General features: G+C 41.2%; 1 protein-coding gene across 7 annotated transcripts in view; it reads right to left on the bottom strand.

Annotated features, from left to right (window-relative positions):
* Positions 1-1,369: 1,369 nt before the first annotated feature.
* The window catches only part of GIT2 (GIT ArfGAP 2), a 50,739-nt gene continuing 36,016 nt past the window's right edge, over positions 1,370-16,092 (bottom strand). For 6 of the 7 annotated variants that reach the window (XM_067539441.1, XM_067539438.1, XM_067539440.1 and 3 more), the window contains 4 exons: positions 14,779-14,861; positions 14,459-14,647; positions 7,466-7,529; positions 1,370-6,287 (listed from right to left, as the gene is read on the bottom strand). In XM_067539441.1, the coding sequence (XP_067395542.1) occupies positions 6,075-6,287; positions 7,466-7,529; positions 14,459-14,647; positions 14,779-14,861 (549 nt within the window). In that variant the 3' untranslated portion in view covers positions 1,370-6,074. Of the gene's footprint in view, positions 6,288-7,465; positions 7,530-12,065; positions 12,192-14,458; positions 14,648-14,778; positions 14,862-16,092 lie in introns of all 7 variants that reach the window. The other variant, XM_067539444.1, reaches the window with a different exon arrangement.

Genomic DNA, 16,092 nt, shown 5'->3' with positions numbered 1-16,092 from the left:
CCAAGTTTATTCAGAACTTTCACACTGCCAGGAGTGGCTGGTTATCCTCGCATTTAAAGTAGTCATTTTATCGAGCTGTGCACCTGTTTATTTCACAGTAGTAGAAGGTAGCAATGGGACTGAGCTCAAACTTTAAAGTAACGGATGCTGTGAATGTTTTAAGTTGGTGGAGCTGTCTGGTTTAAAACATCCAATCGACTGGACAGGGAGGGGTTCAGACAGCTCAGATTCTACACCCCTCTTCGTGAGGGTAGTGGAGCCCCACTTTGTACGGCAGGTAGTTAGAACCTTATTCATGTAAACACTGGCAGCAGCAGCCCTTTTCAGCTGGCCTAAGCCCACAAGTAAATGAGTGGAAGGAATTTCCATATACAAAACAGCACCGATGGTGAGCACAGGGTGTGTCTCATCTTGGGCTGGACTGTCAGGGAGGGCAAATGCAAAAGGCAACTTAACTAAACCTTTTGAATCGGCTGTTCTAAATGGCATGAGATTCAATGCAGGATCGGCGCTGTAACACCATTACATGAACGAAGTCGTTGTGTCGAAGGCCAGGGCTATATGAGGAAAAGGTTTGACAGTATCGCTCATGGGGAGGTGCAGTTATCAGCAAAGTGCTTTTGCGTGTATAGCTCTGAGCAGCTCCCCACACGAAATGAGCCATGCTGCCAGAAGCACTTGGACAGTATAAAAATGTCACCAAAAACTCATGGCCTGAAGCACCCTCACTCCCAGCAAGTTTCTATTGTAAACCTGGCCCTCTGCCATAGAGAAAAATGAACATTCGATGTAGTTCAGCAGAGCACCCTTCATTTCATATTGCCTCAGCAGTCGTGTGTTCACAGCCCTTTCCCAGCTCACGGGTGACTTGTGATTTTACAGTGCACAGGGTTTTCTTACACACTACTGCCACCCCTGCAGGGGCAAGGAGGGGTTACTGCAGCGTGATACAAAACATTGCCCTGTGAGAGGGGCAGAAGGAGGGCGTGAGAAGAAAGTTGCTGAGTTTATTGGCAGGTTTCAACCCTTTCTATTTCTGGGCAAGGGTATCACTTCTGTAACTGAAATGGCTGAATACGTTTTGAGGATATTAATGCTCTGCAGTTAGGGAAGCAGTCCGAGGTAAGTTAATGTGCTACCACATCCCCATCTGTAACAGCAGTTGAGACAGACACTTGTTGGCATGTAGCTTGCATCACCTCTGGATTTGGCCTGCTGGTGCTATGCATATGCCAGAATGTAGCAGGCAAAGTAAGAGGATGAAGAACTATGGTTAATTCACCTCATTTTTAAATATGCACCACTGCTCAGTGTGTGTGTTACAGACATGAACTCCCTTTGTATTTGGCCCATATATCCCAAAGGTGAAGCACTTTAAAAGCCTGTTTATTGCATAAGTAGCAGGCAAATAATCCCAAACAATTTTACATCAATTAAAGGGTTGTACAATAATTTGATAGTAATACAGTAAACATTAAAGGCTAAATCATGAGTTGAGTATGGACAGAATTACACTGACATACGAGTTTGTAAAAAGGCATTTTCACTTTCCTGTGCACTGTTTCTGTAGATTTCTGTAAGAGCAAGGGGGAAAACATACAAGTTGTTTGAAAATGGGGATCCAGCCACAGGAGAAAGCCCGTGTCTTTTTGCACCTAAGCTACTCCAGGTACTTTAATAGCTCCCGCCCTGCAGCCATTCAGGGTAAGTCTACAGTGCAATATAAGAGCAGGGTTAGTAGAACTTGACTTAGCAGCCCCTGGGTTTGTTAACCGAGATCCTGAGAGTACGTCTACACTCCAATAAAACACCCGCATTAGCCATTGTCGGCTCTGCTGGGCTACAGAACTGCAGTGTAGATATTCAGACTTGGGCTGAAGCCCAGGCTGTGGGACCCCACCCTCAGGCTGAGTCAGCTGACGCAGGCCAGCCACAGCTGTTTCCCTGCAGTGTAGATATACTCCAAAAGTCCACAGTCATTTGTAACCCCAGGCTAGGAATGGCTGAATAACGGGTCCCAACCTGGAGCTCCAGCATCTACACTGCATTATGCGGGCCCAACTCCTAGCACCCTCCAGAATGTGGCCACGCTGGCCTTTTGTTCATGCGGCAGTTGGGAAAATCTGACCATCTACCAAACTTGACTGGCCGGAGGACAATGAAAATCAGCCTGTGGCTACTTTTGGCAGACTCCAGAGCACAAGTCCAGCGAGACTGTGCCTACTCTGCAAGGCAGTAGGGCTTGAACCCTGGGTCCTGGCTTGACTCAAGCTCAAACCCTCAACCTACCTCTGGGGCTTTAGCACTCTTGGCTAGCGCAATGTGTGTGTAGACACAAGGGGGGGTTAGGGTTGAATCTGAGCTCAAACCCTGGGCTTACACTGCAGCATGGACGTTCCCACACAGTCCAAGCATAGTGCTATGCGAGCTCTGGGCCCAGTTTACTGCTCTTTGGCAAACACCGACAATGGGTGAAATCATCTGATTAACACTGAACAAACAAGGGGTTTGTGGAGTGGAACCAGCTTTCGCTCCAAGTGCCATTTCCATAAAGTGCTACTCTGTCCTACTGGCTTCTTGAAAGGAAACCCCATAAGAAGAACGCTGCAGGTATCACACCAGAAGCACAACTGCTTAGTGCAGTAACTTGTTGCTACTATGACCAATAACGTGTCAGTAGAACAGAGAATTACTTAGACAAGGTGCAGTTTACCAACAGGACCATACAATTGATGTTCAACGTTTTACAAAATATCTAGTTACAGGTTGTGTGGTTACACTTTAGCCACACTTGTATAACTCACCACGCCAGAGTCTAACTGAATCGGGTGCTTGCAAAATCTGCTGCCAACCAAGGGCAGATGCCCAGTTATTCATACAAAGATTTTTTTCAGTTTTGGCACTGAGCAAGTTTTTAAAAAAGTTGATATCCTGAACTAAAATTTTAGGAAACATGACATGACTGTTTCCCACACAACAGATGTAAAAACGTGTAGTGATGTGCTGATGGATATTAGCAAATAGCACGCTTCACATTTCTACTGTGCTGGTTCAAAGAAGTTCTTAAGTGGGGTTATTCTATTTCATACACTCCATTGCAAGTGGTTTAATTTTGGGAATAGGTTTTAAAAATACTTGTCTTCTACAATTCAAATCACAGCCTTGTCTTAATGCATTTCCCAATGCTCAGAGACGGTGCTAAATGTGGTAGAGGGAGGCGACAGGATAAATTATTTATGAATCAGACTGCCACAAGATTACCCTCCCTACTTTCTTTTAACCCTAAAATAGTACAATACTTTAAAAAAGGCAGATCATTACAACATCAGCATCCAACAATAATATGGCACTTATTCAGTGTTTATATATACATACAAACACAATTTTAAAAGGAAGGAACCGCTGAAGGTTTACTTTTTGTTTGTTAACCTAAATACAGCAAATTATTATCACCAAAAAAACCAACCTAAAGAATCATGAGCAAGCAAACTAAATACTGCAGACTCTCCTTACAGAAGAGTAGACAGCCCCCTATCACAGGAGGCTTCTAATTCAAATGTGAAAAATAGATTCAGCATTTATATATTCAGACAAAACATTATGTGGTGACTCTTGAACAGTTCACCTGTAATATTACACTTGAACAGTAACAATGAGTGGACTAACATGGCAAACTGCATGTGTGGGGTCCTCTGGCTTTTGGGGCTTCCAGGAGAAGCTATGAATTGTATGACTATTTTATAACAAGGGAAAGTTGTTAGCTTGGTGGAAAACCCATGCCTTCAGAGTTCAAACTTCCTCATGTTTTTAACTATGTCTAACATCCAGGACGTATAATAAAGTCAGTATTTGATGGTTTAGCATCATGGGGAAATAACTATGTTGTGTGGTTATAGTTAGAAAAAATAATGAAGAACTACAACGTATCGGCTCTCTTTGCATTCAGAGTCCTAACTCCTTACTTCAACAACAAAAATAATTCATCTACTCCCTTTTAGCTCAACAGCATCTGCACAGCTACAGGGAACCACAAAACACAATCGTTAACTAAGTTCCCATTGCAAGACCAAGTTCTGCCCTCAACTGTTTAACTCACTGCAAACGTTAGTACTGTACAGGTGTTGTCACTGAGTGCCTCCGAATCTTTATTACTGACACTTATGTATGTATCAGAACAGACAACATTCAGATCTCGGGGAGGTTGTAGGACTGATTGGTAGATAGGAAAAACGTCTTTCTACATATAAACTGAAAAAATGGTTTGTAGCCAGACTGGAACATCTCAATCTCATTTGTACATGTTCACATTCAAGTAGAACAGAACTTTAAATGACCATCAAAATAGGTCACTCAGTAAGCATGAAGTAACATTTTTCAAAAAGCCGGATTTAGGAGCTTAAGTCCACATTTTCAAAGGCGACAGGCACTTAGGAACCCAAGTGTCACCAACTTTCAATAAGACCCGGGCGCTTAAGTACCAGTGTCACCTTTGAAAATGAGGATTTCGGTGCTTTTGGAAAATTTTACCCATGATCTTTAACGAATGGAAAAAAAGTACTGGACCTTTAATGTATTCACCACCTAAGGGTTTGATTAGCACATGGTGAGTTGTGTATTGAAGGTGACATAAGAACGCCATACTGGGTCAGACCAATGGTCCATCTAGCCCAGTCTCCTGTCTTCTGACAGTGGCCAATGCCAGGTACTTCACAGGGAATGAACAGAACAGGTAATCATCAAGTGATCCATCCATTCCTAGCTTCTGGCAAACAACAAACCCTGCCCATCTGGCTAATAGCCACTGATGGACCTATGCTCCATGAATTTAATTAGTTCTTTTTGAACCCTGTTATAATCTTGGCCTTCACAACATCCTCTGGCAAGGAGTTCCACAGGTTGACTGTGCATTGTGTGAAGAAATGCTTCCTTTTGTTCGTTTAAAACCTGCTGCCTATTAATTTCATTTGGTCACCCCTAGTCTTGTTATGAGAAGGAGTAAACACCACTTTACTCTTAAGGTAGGTGTCAATCTGCATATAGTTGGTAGTTTTGGGAGCCTTTGCATGAGAGGGTGCTATATAAAAAGTGTCCTTTATTATTTTCCACATTCCAACACAGTGAGGTATAGATTTGATGTACTGCATCAGGCATGGCTTCTTTAGAACTGGCCCTCATCTTCCATTTTAAAGAAATCACAGAACTCTTTAGTGAACCTGCATCTAAAAAGATATTAAACAATACTGCTGCAAACAAGACTGCCTTAAAGACAACACTAAGAGGAAATAAATGCTGTGGTCAGAATGAGTTAATCAGAGAAAGGAAAATGATGGGTGTCACCACTAACGCCCTTTCTAAAATAACATCCAATATAGAGACCAGGGGCACAGTGACAACTAAGAAACAGCTACTTAATCTCATGCTTCCTTCCAAAAGAGATCGAGTGACAAAGGCCTTGTATAGTTAACATTTAATAGGTTTGGATGCCCACAACTACTGCAGTTTCAGCAGACTATGGATCTATTGCACAACAGTTGATATAGAACAGAGAATACACATTTGTTATTCAATTCTCAGGAAGACTATATAAAATGTCATTCTACTGTTCAACAGTTACACTCCTGGAGCCTTCACAGTCCACTGTCCTGCTGAGAGAGTTTGTTATTAAAGGGGATTCACCACACAGACCATTTCCAGGATGTACAGACCAAAGGCCCTTTGATATGCACATTTGACTTCAATGAGAGTTGTGTGTGTGTGTGCGATATCCAAAAGCAGAATACAGCTCCAAGGAATCTCCTATGAGAACCTCTGATATAATGTTGGTATGTGATACTGGCTCAACAGTTGTTTGCAACGCAGTATAACCTGTAATTAAATTGGCAACACAGGCACAAAAAATAAGGCAGTGGGTTAAAGTAATCTTTGAAAGTTCTGTTAGAAAACATGCAAAAATAATACTGAGTTTAAAAAAGTTTAACTTGCCCCCTTAATTTTCTTGTAAAAATTTGAAAAGTTACATGTCTAAATTGAAACTCAAATCTTTACAAAAGCAAGACTAAAAAACCCAACAGGACTCAGTTGTTGTTCTCTTTGGTGGTGATGGTCACCAGTTGTTTAGCAGCCTTGGCAATGTCATACGCACACTGAATAACCTGCTGAGTGACCAGCTGGATGTCTGTGGTAAGGCAGGTTTCTACGGGCAGGGTTTTTTTGCATTCAGACTGGAGTCTGTAGGCACTAGATGTCAGCAGCCGCAGCGAGGTCCTTACCAGCTCAGATTTGGGTTTCTAGGAAGGGAAAAGCAAACAAAGCTTGAGCTAACTAGGAAACATAAGAACAGCCACACGGGGTCAGACCAATGGTCTATCTAGCCTAGTATCATGTCTTCCGACAATGGCCAATGCCAGATGCTTCAGAGCAGAACAGATAATCATGAAGTGATCCATCCTGTCGCCCATTCCCAGCTTCTAGCCAACAGAGGCTAGGGACACTTCAGCGCAGAGTTTTGCATCCCTGCCCATCCTGGCTAAAAGCCACTGATGGATCTATCCTCCATGAGCTTACCTAGCTCTTTTTTGAACTCTGCTATAGTCTTGGCCTTCACGACATCTTCCGGCAAAGAGTTCCACTGGTTGTGCATTGTGTGCAAAATACTTCCTTTTGTTTTAAAGCTGCTGTCTATTAAAGCAGCATGGACAATACACAACTGTTCTAGGATGACTGAATCAGTGAGATTTGGCATTTGTTTGCAAATGCTCTAATACTACAGCAAGGTGGTATAGGCTCAGCAGCTTTTGCCTTATCAAAGGCCAGGAAGGGAGGACTTTAGGGCACCTTGTGGCAAGGAAAGGCACTGGGAAGAAGTGGACTCTTTGGAATTCATTGATACCCACACATAGATAATGATTAGCTCCCAGGGAACGGTCTATAAAAGGCCTGAGAAGCGGCTTAGACTGCTAGATCCATGAGAGGCCTGAGATGACAGGTAAAGGAAAGTTCTGGTACAGCTCCATGACTGTTCAAGCAAGATTCAAGTGTCCTTTGCTTTTGGGAACTGTAGACATTCACATTCTTATCTGCACCTTCAATCATCCTATGAGTCCTGGTGTACCAACGAACCCTACCCACGTGGCATGGTGACAAATACAAAGGTGCTCGTCTTGATGAAAGTAATATTCCTCCCTCCTAGCTAACCATAGTTTGCTTTTTGTTCATTGCAAAAAATCTACACCCACAAAGGAACCGCTGTAAACTAAAAAGGAACTAAAGCGTAGGAATTTTAATTTCCTTGTTGATTTTCTTAAACCAAATGAAACACAAAAAAGAACCAAGTCCAATCAGAAATATTTCATGTATTGTACCAACTGCCCTTTAAAGTTTCTTACAGAAACCGCAAGATTAGTGAGGTTGAGAGCAGAATACATTTGAGAAATGTTGCCATTGCTGAAATAATAAAGCTACTCACTTTTGGGAACAAGGCTGCCATTTCTGTTACTGCCACATGTATTCTTTCCGAGCATGGTATATAGCTGTAAGAAGATGCAAAAGATTATTCAAACACAGCAAAAACATTTAATTTCATTGAAATTCAACTGGTTAGTGACCATTTCTCCAAAAGCAAACCAGTTAACAGAATGGCACCTTATCTTCTAGCGTTGTCTTAGCACAGCCTCCAAACACAACCGTAGCAGATTCTCTGCAACACACAAATATGAAGACGCTTCCCATTGAAACATTCATTAGTACATTATGTACAAATCTGTGTTTCAACAACACTGTACTACTAAAAACTTCAGGAAAGGCAAGAACATCACAGGTGATGTAAGAAGCTTTGCAGTAGGTAAATTAGAAAGTTTTAAACTATTCTTTGATTAACAAAGTTTGTGGGAGGAAGGAGGAATGGGTTGCACACATGATCCTATATCCAGCACTTTCAGATACTAATATGCTGATCTGTACTCAAGTATGGAAATACATGCTTACACGTGAAAATGGCACATTAGTGTATATGACTGACATTTCCTAAAATCATTATTTGCACACTCAAGCTTTGGAGTTGGGTGCTGCATGCGCACAGAAATGGCCCAACAACATGTTCCAGAGGAGGTTATCTGCCTGTTCAAAACAGAACATGTCAGGGATTTTTAAAAATTCAGTTATGTGTATGTAAGTAAATGGCCAGAAGACAATTGCAGGCCCAAAACAAAAGTTCCAGATTCTGCGGTTTAAAGGGCATTTTAACTGGAGACATCAGGATTGCACAGGAGTATCCAAAATCCCAGAGTGACTCTCAGATCCTAGGCTGAGTGTGCAGGGCTGACAGTAAAAAACAAAACAAAACACATCCTTGTGTGTGTAGGCTGACAGCATATTTAATCTGCTATCATTTTACGAAAGGAAGTTTCTGTACAAGCCCCAAGATACTATGAAACCAAACGTTAGTAAAAAATATAAGTACATAAGCTGCCAAGTCAAAGATCTATGGAGACTTAAATATACACTAACCTTGGAAATGGAGCTGAAAAATCTTTTTTTAAAATACTTTCATTTAAAAGTAAGTTTTACACAAATAATATTTTGTCAACAATTTGGGATGATCAAAAATTAGGGATGAGACCTATTAGGTCACCTTGTCTATACCCTGGTAACAGCGCAGACTACTTTCCTACAGATGATCTCCGGGGTTACATTTATGAAGTTCAGAGTTTCTTCAAGAAAGGTTTGCTATTTATCTTTACATCAGACCTGCAGAAAGCTATTTTCAACACTCTGTAGCAATATATAAGGTGTGACCACCACAGACAGATTGTTTCACTAGTAATTGCCCAACTACGCTTTGAAATACATGACTGATCAAAAGCTTGGAAACTGACAGTGTGCGGCATATTGAAGTGTTGTAGCCATGTGGGCCCTGGGATGTTAGAAAGACAAGATGGGTGAGGTAATATCTTTTACAAGACCTACTTCTGTTGGTGAAAGAGAAGCTTTCAGGTGACTGAAGATGAAAGATCCAATAAAAAATTACCACACCCACCTTGTCTCTCCAATATCCTTGGACCAACACAGCTACAACACTTCATACAACATATTGTGAGAGAGACCATTCAAGGTGGAGTGGCCCGTTAACATATCTGCAGTCACAGGACAAAAAGGGAGGGGTTAGTGGGTTACAGAATGTTGTAATACGCCATAAATCCAGTATCTTTGTTAAGACCATGATTTTTAGTGTCTAGCAAAAGTTATGAATTTAAACTCCTAGCCTCATCTTTTGAAGATGTTGTGCAGGTTTCCTTTGAGGATGAAGACTGAGAGGTCGGATACGGAGTGATCCTTTTGTGAAAAGTCTTCGCCCACGGGTGCTACGGTGTGTGTGTCTTATTTTATGTGTGAGTTCACATAAGAGCATAGTGATTGTCTGGTTCACCCACATAGTTGTTATTGGGGCATTTCATGCACTGGATGACGTACACCACATGTTGTGATAGGCATGTGTATGATCCATAGATCTTGAAAGGCGTGTTGTGGGGGGTACTGAATGGTCTCCTACAATGTGCGTTAAACAATCTGTTTCACTTTATATTTAGCTCTGATACTGAGTACCTTTCCTAGACTTGAAGAAGAGTTCTGTGTAGCTCAAAAGCTTTTCTCTTTCGTCAACAAAAGTTGGTCCTATGAAAGATATTACCTCACCCACCTTGTCTCTCTAGTGCACAGTATATACAATCTCAACTCATGTGAATCCCTCATTGTTTCTCAGTGTCAAGATTAACCCTTGTAGCATTCTTTAGTTTGCTGTGAAGACACAAGCCCAGGACGCACTTCACTTCAGAGAACATTTATTTCCATACTTGACAGTCCACCATGAACATTAGGCTGTCAATGCAATATTGTTTGATGTCAAATGTTCCCCATTCTTCACTGCATAGATCAAAAACTACCTATTTAAAGAGAAGCTGTTACGTAACTCCTAACTCTTAGTCAGTATACACACCTCACTTTTTTGGTGAACTAGAAGACTGTAAAACTTTATCTAAGACAAACGGAAAACAATGGAGACTGCCTGGTGAATTTAGACACCTGGTGAACAGGCACTACACAAAACCACCAAGAGAGAGCAGCTTGTAAAATACATGCATTTCAGCATGGTTAACGTTTAACTTTTGGACTGCATAAAATTTAGGCTAACTTTCAATTATTCTGTTTAAACTGAACAATTACAAAGTGATAACTAATAAAAAAGCAGATTTTAAGAATCTTTAGAGATTCTGCATTATACCCTGAAAAAAATTTAAAGATTAGCGTTCAAATTGATCTTTGTTTAAAATTATTGACCGGAAGCTTCTCTTTTGAAGTTACCTGAAACCTGTAAGAAGTTTAGCCTTCTGTCAAAAATCCACTTTTAAAACCTATATTTTTCCAATACTCCATTTAAGCTAATGATCTCCAGGCTAGTTAGTATAGTTCAGACCTCAAAGTAGTCTTTTTAAAGTTAGTTTATCAGGCAGTACCTTTCAAATGAAGAATATTTTTCCTTTGCATACTCTCTCAATTTTAGATCTAAAAATTACTTTCAGACTGAAATCACAATCATTTTATTTAGTCAACTTACAATACTGAACGTGCAAAAAACATGTCAATTACAGATACACTAACAAGGAAAGCAACACACACAGGGGTCATTTGAGTTATGCAGGAAAGTTGCTATAAAAGGAGGACATTGATTGTGTGTGCTGCATTCACATGAGCTCTTCCAAACAAATTGAGACTTCCCACCATCACAAGCTTTTTACCAGCAGTGCACTGTAGCAATCCCTGTTCTACTAGAAAGGAGAGTAGGGCTAGTAACCAATTTATTCCCCATGCGCTACACTGAACAGTCGAGGAAACCTATAGATGACAAGAGAAAATTTGCAGATTAAGCTTCTGTTGACTTCCGTGGCATAGTAACAGGCCCCAGTAATTACCTGAATGTAAGACTGTATTAGAGGTACAATAGTTAGGTGCATATTTCCTGGCCAACAGGGTTTGTTGCATCAAAGTTTTCAATGTATATTTGAGAAAAGCCTCTACTGATGTCTGAAAAGCAGTTCAAGCTCTCAGTACTTTATTAGTACTATTATTTGTACCACCAAAGCACCTAGTCATGGCACAGGACCGCATTGTGCAATGTGATATGCAGACACAGAATACTTGTCACTACATTTTTTTAACACACTGACTAAAATCTGGGTAGACACTAGAGGTCCGTGCGACATGACTGGCTTCCTACATCAACACACATTTTAGGGAATTGCCATATTTTGAAAAAATTCTTATTGCAGAGAATTTCTGAAGACTTCTTGTAACTCTTCCTCTCACTTTGGTATTTATGATTGGCCATAACAGTGTTTAGGATTAAACCTTGGGGAAAGGTCATAGCCCATAATACACTGGTTTTTAACTTTCCTTTAAGCAGGTTTTGTATCTCGGGTGCAGTAGGCATTAAAGATCAGAACAGTATTTTGGTTAGGGTTTGAAGTTTTGGTTTGCCAGTACATAAACTTATTAAAACCTAAAATTTAGTTTTGATGGTCATTTATCCAAGATAGAAACTAGGCTCTAGTATTCAACATAAACAGATTGTTACTAGACTAAAAGAATGCACAGGACAGTTTTAAATGTTGTGTGTTATGGATCATGCAAATAATGCTATATCTGCAGTAACAGTCCATGGACACCGCAACAATGTATTATGTCATCAGTGATCAGATGTAAATTATTTTGATAGCCAAGGACCAGAATGAAGACGCAGCTAGGGTTGTCAGAGGGAAACCTCAAGCCTATACTTCTAGGCCCTGATCTTGCTCCCAATGAAGTCAAAGGTAAAAGCTCCTATTAACTTCACTGGGCATAGGATTGGGCCCATAACTTTTAGTACTTCTTACCTAGAAGTTTGCTTATTGTTTAAAGCCTTTCATGCATAACCACTAACCACCCCTGTGTTGAACGTGCATGGGGGGAAAAAGGCAGCAGAGATAAAGAGAAAGGACACTGTGCCTGGAAGGCAGGGACAGAGGCCAGAGTACCAGGAGGTAGGATCAGGCTGCTGGAGGGTCAAAGGCTGCAGGGGAGCTCTCTCAGCCCAGGGAACCAGTGTACTGAAGCAGCCGAGGCTATGTCTGAGCTTAAGTATGCCTGCACGCTCTCCTGGTCTATTTAGACAGAGGAGCACGGGGACAGGAACAGACGAGAATGAGAAAAAGGAAGGAGTTTCATTAGGATGACGGAAGAACAATTAACATTCATGTTCACATTATCCATGTGGCAAGTCATTTTTATCTACAATACTCCCAAAACAAGTTCGGAAGCCATCTCATGACAGTTCTCAGCAGCTCAATTATATGACTAGGTATTTGCAATGGGACTTTTCTAACCAGCCTTATTCATATCGGAATGAAGCTGAAGACGTTTGTTCCATTGTTTTCCCATGTAGCTCACTGCTATGTAATTAATATACTGAGCAGTAGAACATCTGAGGCAAAGCTATGCGGTACAATACAATATTGCATTGTTGTCCATGGTTCAGTTTTGGAAGGTCATGTTCATCTAAGGATGGTAACCGATGTGCTCCATTTGTGGCATAGAAGAAAAACTGCTTTAACAACCAAACAATTTTTCCCTTAACTCTGATCTCTTAGAATCTTCCCTTCAATATCTTTCTTCTACAGCAAAGAAGGGACAGAAAAAGTCTCTTTGCAAGGCTAATCATTTCTTTCAAAAGATTTCCCCATTCATTTATCTTATTTGCATTTATGAATTTAATCTGTTGTATTTACATATCTAAAGAGATCTAAGTGTCTTGTGTAAAAAAATACTCCCTTAACTTGAGGCACAGGAAAACATCAGGAAGAAGAAAAGGGCTCTTTACTAAGTATATCTTCACTCAATTTAGCAGGGAAAAACTATATGTCCTGGGTTCATTCTTCTAGGTCATTTTAGTGTGTCCCAAGTACTGTTACCAGTAAAAATATACAAATAATCAAATACTCTTATTTGATTTTTTTTTTTTTTACACTGCATCTCCCCTCTGCATGAACCCTGGGAGCAAAAAAAGAGTGATTTATGGAAGAGTAAGTCTGAATTTTGACTAGTGAGCTGAGTCAGAAAATGTACCCTGACTTCTCCACCCAGGACCACAAAAGAAAAATCTTGCATCTCTCTCTTAGCAAAAGGGAAGTGCAAACAAAGTAAATAAACATGGAAGAAACAGAAGAGGCCACCAGAATGCATCTGTTGCCCATTTTTCTCAATTATGGAGGTGGAAAAGAGCTCAGAAACTGAACTAAGCAGCCGACATGAGCTGCAGGATTTAAACAAAGGTAGTTAGCTGGTTTAATGGATAATGTGTTGCATAGTCCTTCAGCTCTGAGTCTGTGACTGCAGTTCTAATAAGAACTGCCACAGGGAAAGGAGAAATTTATTGGAGCCTAGGACCACGCAGTGCTAACATGGAATGCTCTAAAATGCACTGTGATATACCTGCCATTATATGCCTATGAAAAGCTACATAGGAGAACCACCTGCTGCTTATGCACCACAAAGAACCATTACCAGCACCTCATGGAGATTTGTTAGAATTAACTGTCAGGTTACAGACTGTATGAGGGGGGAGGGAGCCCAGGCTGAGCATTAGTTTGTTGTACAGATAAATAGGTTACTTTGATTTTTAGCACTGACAAATTTGAGAAAAGCTTATCTAGTTCTTGCTCTACTCTAACAGTTCAGAATAACTTTAGCTGATGGCTTATCTATGCTGTATAAAATAGACTATACAAGACTATTACAGAGAACATAGCAAGTATGTACACAAACAAAACCATCTGCAGTGTAAGGGACAAATCCTTTCCGTCTGCAGCGGTTTCACAAAGCTTACACTCAGTTACTGCTGAGTGTTGCCTTCTAGTTGCCCTGATCTATACATCCTTCATAGTCTGAGGATCCCACCTGTCCCAGGGCCTGTGCAGTGGTCCCTTGACCTCCACTCTCTTGGCAACAGGACTCGCAAGGCAGCCATCTCCCCAAACTTCCCCGGGCCTGTACTGCTTCCTACTGCGTGGGATGCAGGCAGATTGGGAGTTGACACTGCTCCAAACAGCTGCTACTCCTAGGGATATCTGCGAAGTCCCAAGGAAGCGTTCCATGGAGATGAACTGTTGCAAGTCCTTTCCCCATCTCAGCCAGTGGGCCTCTCACACTCTGGAATTGCTGGTAGAGCAGCTTTTGTGGCCCTGGGTGGAAGGAACATGCTGTCGAGATACACTGTGCCCATGGCCCCAACATCATCTGCTGCTCACCTCAACCAGGAGAAGACATGACCACACAGGATCATTTACATGAAATTACCGTCTCTGTGCCTGGAAACATTTTATTATGTTTTTTAATCTTGGAAATTCCAGAGCTGGTAAACTCCCCTTCTTACCGGTCATGCTTATTCTCTTGTGCTGCTCGCAGCAACTCCTGGATATTTTTAGTGATCTGTTCAGTTTTTCGAATAACATCCTCTGTACTTGGCAAAGTGGAACTTGGGGCTGCATCTGTATCCAAGTTCTCAGGGACAGACCCTTCTCCCTGCCAAATGATACTTCTCTGCCTTCCTTTCCTACCTGACCTGGGGGAAAAAAAGAATGTTGAAGTGGTCACTCTACTACAGAGCAGTTTCTATTAGCACTTAATTAGTGCTTTACATCTTCCAACACTATACAGACACAAACATTAGCTCATTCATGTAATAAGACATACCCTGACTCATCCAGCTCCAAACTGGGGGTGGGGTTCTCATAGTCATTTTCAGGCATGCTATTCTGTTTTTCTAATTTCGACACCTATAGAACAAACAAATGTTTAAGGATAGCACCTAGAAAACTTTGCCAGAGAAGTATTCCCTGTGTAAAATAGTTCATTCTCTTTGCATAAGACTTCATTTAGGACCTACATTACTTTACAAGCTCAAGCTGTCATGGCCATTAGTCACTGTTCTGTTCTGTGCTATGTTACACATGCTCATACGTTTTAGGCTAAGATCTTAGGGGCTGAGATTTGGTTCATTTCTCCCACAGACAGCTGTCACATGCCACTATATGCAGCAGCAGTACTGAAATGAGTTAAATACCATAGGTTATCCCTCAGTTTCACCAAAAAGAAAAAAGTTACTTGCCTGGCTACTTATTCCTTCTTTAGTAAGTAGCTTCTTCCTAAAGTATCTTAAGTATTTTATTTTTACAATAAATTTTATACCTTAACATATTAGGGACTGTTCTTCCCCAAGCATTACAAGCTGATCAGCTCTACAGAGCAGGGTTCTGCTTCTTTAACATCATAACTCCACATGCAGCCACTTGCCACTGGGATGACCTCCCTGCCCCCAAGAAAACTTTGTCTCCATTCACACGCTGTTCAGGAGGAGGACCATACAATAATGTTGGGATCAGTTTTGGAATCTGACAACCATCCAGTTGCAAATGACTGAGCAAATGTGCTTTTGCAGAGGTCTGGAGTTGGAAGATGGAATTAGCTTAACTCCCAGACAACCACAAGTTGGATGCCTTCCAATACAACATGACCAAATTATGTACAAGAGAGGGACATCACCTATCCCTTGAGATTCCATAGTATGGTCCTCTACACTCAGAAAGTTTTCCCCATTAGATTCTATGTAATCTTTCAGGTAACATGCTATTCTACCACGTCTGTGAGCTTCCGCTATAGTTTATATCCAGAAAATATATCATCCCAATTATTTTTGTTCTGAGTACTTCGCAACCACACCAATCCCAAGAATTCATATCCATGGCAAGTTTGCAACCTAGGATTTTAAAATAATTCCATAAATCATGGGAGGGGACAGTATACTCTGGAGCTCTCTCCCTCCTTCCTCAAAAAGCAGCTCTGGATTACTTATTCTCCTCTTCTGGGCCTGACACCAGAGAACAGCAACTCCCCTCAGTGGAGTCTAGGCCAGGACATTCTACATTAGTACACGTTTTCTAGAGGACAGACTAATTATGCCCTTCTCACCTATGAACATGAAACATTAACGTCACTATGAGGCTTGGC

This window comes from Emydura macquarii, unplaced genomic scaffold (assembly GCF_026122565.2).
Source record: "Emydura macquarii macquarii isolate MOO-44397 ecotype Brisbane River unplaced genomic scaffold, CSIRO-AGI_Emac_v2 contig_554, whole genome shotgun sequence".
Lineage (NCBI taxonomy): Eukaryota > Metazoa > Chordata > Testudines > Chelidae > Emydura > Emydura macquarii.
Note: the sequence above shows the minus strand (reverse complement) of the source record. Positions and strands in the feature narration are given on the sequence as shown.